The 2,468-nt window shown below is 39.8% G+C and overlaps 1 protein-coding gene across 1 annotated transcript in view; it reads right to left on the bottom strand.

Annotated features, from left to right (window-relative positions):
- Positions 1–264: 264 nt before the first annotated feature.
- LOC103199218 (betaine--homocysteine S-methyltransferase 1) overlaps positions 265–2,468 on the bottom strand; it is a 17,718-nt gene continuing 15,514 nt past the window's right edge. The window contains exons 7-8 of the mRNA XM_007943454.1: positions 2,086–2,314; positions 265–451 (exon numbers count right to left, since the gene is read on the bottom strand). Coding sequence (XP_007941645.1) covers positions 265–451; positions 2,086–2,314 — 416 coding nt within the window. The remainder of the gene's footprint in view (positions 452–2,085; positions 2,315–2,468) is intronic.

Here is a 2,468-nt window from a genome sequence, read left to right as displayed (position 1 = left end):
TTAATGCCTGAATTACTTTTCCTTGGACAAATGATTTCCATAATCTCTTATACTTGGTAGGTACTTTGTAAACCTTTTTAAGATTTACTTTTTAGTAAACTTCTAAAACATACTTTCAAAATTGCCAAGTGCTATTTGTACTAATACCAGTTAAACGTGTAGCCTGGTGCTAACGTATGCATCGCTTTTTAACTTTCTTTTCCTTATTTTTAGGAATTGTGGCCTAAACAGAAGAATTCACCAAAAATCGATTCCCCATTGAGGCTACTGTGCAGATTTGAATTTCTGTTTTTCAAAGAGCTCCTTCAGCTGCTGGTCAGTTGTGGCTTCTTTTTGCTGCATCAGCTCCACGGTTCCTTTGGTCACTCCCCAGGCATCAGGCTTTGACATTGAAGGGTTGTATGGCCTGCCTGAGGCTATCCGAAGATTCTCCCAATATTCCCTCCTGGCCCTGGGTGAACAAAACACACCAACATTAGACTCCTCCCATAGAATCAGTCTCTATATGCCACTGAGCTGGAATATGTGCATGGAGCCATCTTTGCATGCTAAGAGGGTGTCCATAGAAACACATTTTATAATTTGGACTAAAAGTCTTCCCCACTCCCCTACCCCAGATTCTGTAGGTCTCAAATTACTTTGGATTTCTTTTTTAAGTATCTTATAAAGATCTAAAACTAAGAATTTAAAATAGGAATATTTTCCAAGCAATTTACCTTCTTTCTCTCATCTTCCGGCACTCCACCTCATGAACTAGCTGAGACCACATTTGTTACTTCTCCAAATCCAGTATTTCTTATGCATCTTTGATTCTAGATTCTTTGTCCTTCATCCTTTCTATTTCCTTCACCTCCTACTAGTTCAGGCCCAATTAGGTCCAGTATCCATTCTAGCAAGGGACTATTCTCAAGTTTTCCTGCCTCAAGGCTATTAAAATGTGCTTATTTGCAAATCTGACCTTGCATCCTTGGGCCAGACCCCTTCAGACTCCTCATTGCCTTTGGGATGAGGTCATGCTTCTTCTGCTCCTGAAGTCCGTCTTCAATCCCATTTTGTCTCCAACATTGTTAAATGTGTAGTTTCTCTACACATGATCATCTGTCTCCCCTCAGCATCTTCCTGAAGTCTGTTCCCTTGTGTGGCTAAAGCAATTACTCCTTCAAAATTCAGCTCAGGCATCAGCTTTGTCTTCTGCTCCGCAGCACATTAGCTCAGAGCCCACGGCATCAGTACTTATTTTTCTTCTAGAACTTACTGCATTGATTTGAATGTATCTGTTTATCTCCTTGCCTCCTACACTGTCCAGCTCACTAGGTTAGTGCTGGCAACAGCATCTGACTCCAGCTAGTTGTGTCTGTTCAATCATCGTCCGCTGGAAGAACAAAACTGCTCTTCTTCCTGAGCATATACCATCCTTCATCCATCCTTCATCTAGTGGACCCCTGCTTAGTCCTCAAAACCAAGCTGAAAAGTCCCTTTAAAAATATCTTTCTATTAGGCACAGATGCTCAGTCATGCTCCCCCTCTTCACTCTGGCCTTTTTATCCATGCCTCTTTGAAAGCAGTCACTGCTTTCATATCCATTGTCTGCAGTAGACTGTGAGATTCTCCAAGCCAGGGACCACAGCTTTTCCTTTTTATATTGCTAGAGCATTGCACAGTGTTTATGCTTGTTTATTATTTATCTCTCTCACTGCAAGGTAAGCTCTATCTTGTTTAGCACTGCATTCTCAGCTGAGAATTATGCTTGGCACAAAAAAGGCACTTATTTTTTTATTTGTTATACTTAAAGTTATGCTATTTTCTTGACAATCAGTGCTATTCAATGTTGTCATCCATCCTTTATGAGGGCATGAAATCACATGTCATCATCATGTTATTTACATTTTTTATCTTAAAGCCTTTCTCAAGAAATCACCCCATAAGGATGTTTTATAGATATCTCTATGAGGAAATTTAAGGAGGATAAGTGAGATTCTTTACCATCACACAGCAAATTAGCTGCATTCTTTGTAATGGCCTCACTTGGACAAATTCATAATCTATATGAGTTTGGGTTAGCAAATGTAGTTTGAGGGAACTTACCTTGCTCTAATCCAGGGTTTGGTGTGCATGTCCAAACCACTTCCCCAGCTGCCATGTTTTTCTGAAGCTGGTGGCAAAAATCCCCTTTCTGGGGCCAGCTCCTCTGCAATTGCCCTGATGTGGTAGGGCTCAAATCCACAGCAACCACCAATGTACCTGACACCCAACTTGTAGGCCTCTCTGGCATACTTTTGAATATCCCATCTAGTTGCAACTCTGGGCTCCAGTCCTGTAATGAATGAGATTTTGCCATAATTTGTTTTTCTAAATATATTCAAAATAGCTATAATGAGTATGCAATTTTAAATAACTGAATCGGAGACGTTGTAAATATTTAAGTTTTTTTTTTTTTTTTTTTTAACAATTAGCTACTTTATGTTTAT

The sequence above is a fragment of the Orycteropus afer genome, unplaced genomic scaffold (assembly GCF_000298275.1).
Source record: "Orycteropus afer afer isolate SDZICR_OR568_19922 unplaced genomic scaffold, OryAfe1.0 scaffold00107, whole genome shotgun sequence".
In the NCBI taxonomy this organism is placed as follows: domain Eukaryota; kingdom Metazoa; phylum Chordata; class Mammalia; order Tubulidentata; family Orycteropodidae; genus Orycteropus; species Orycteropus afer.
This window is presented reverse-complemented; position numbering and strand designations above follow the sequence as displayed.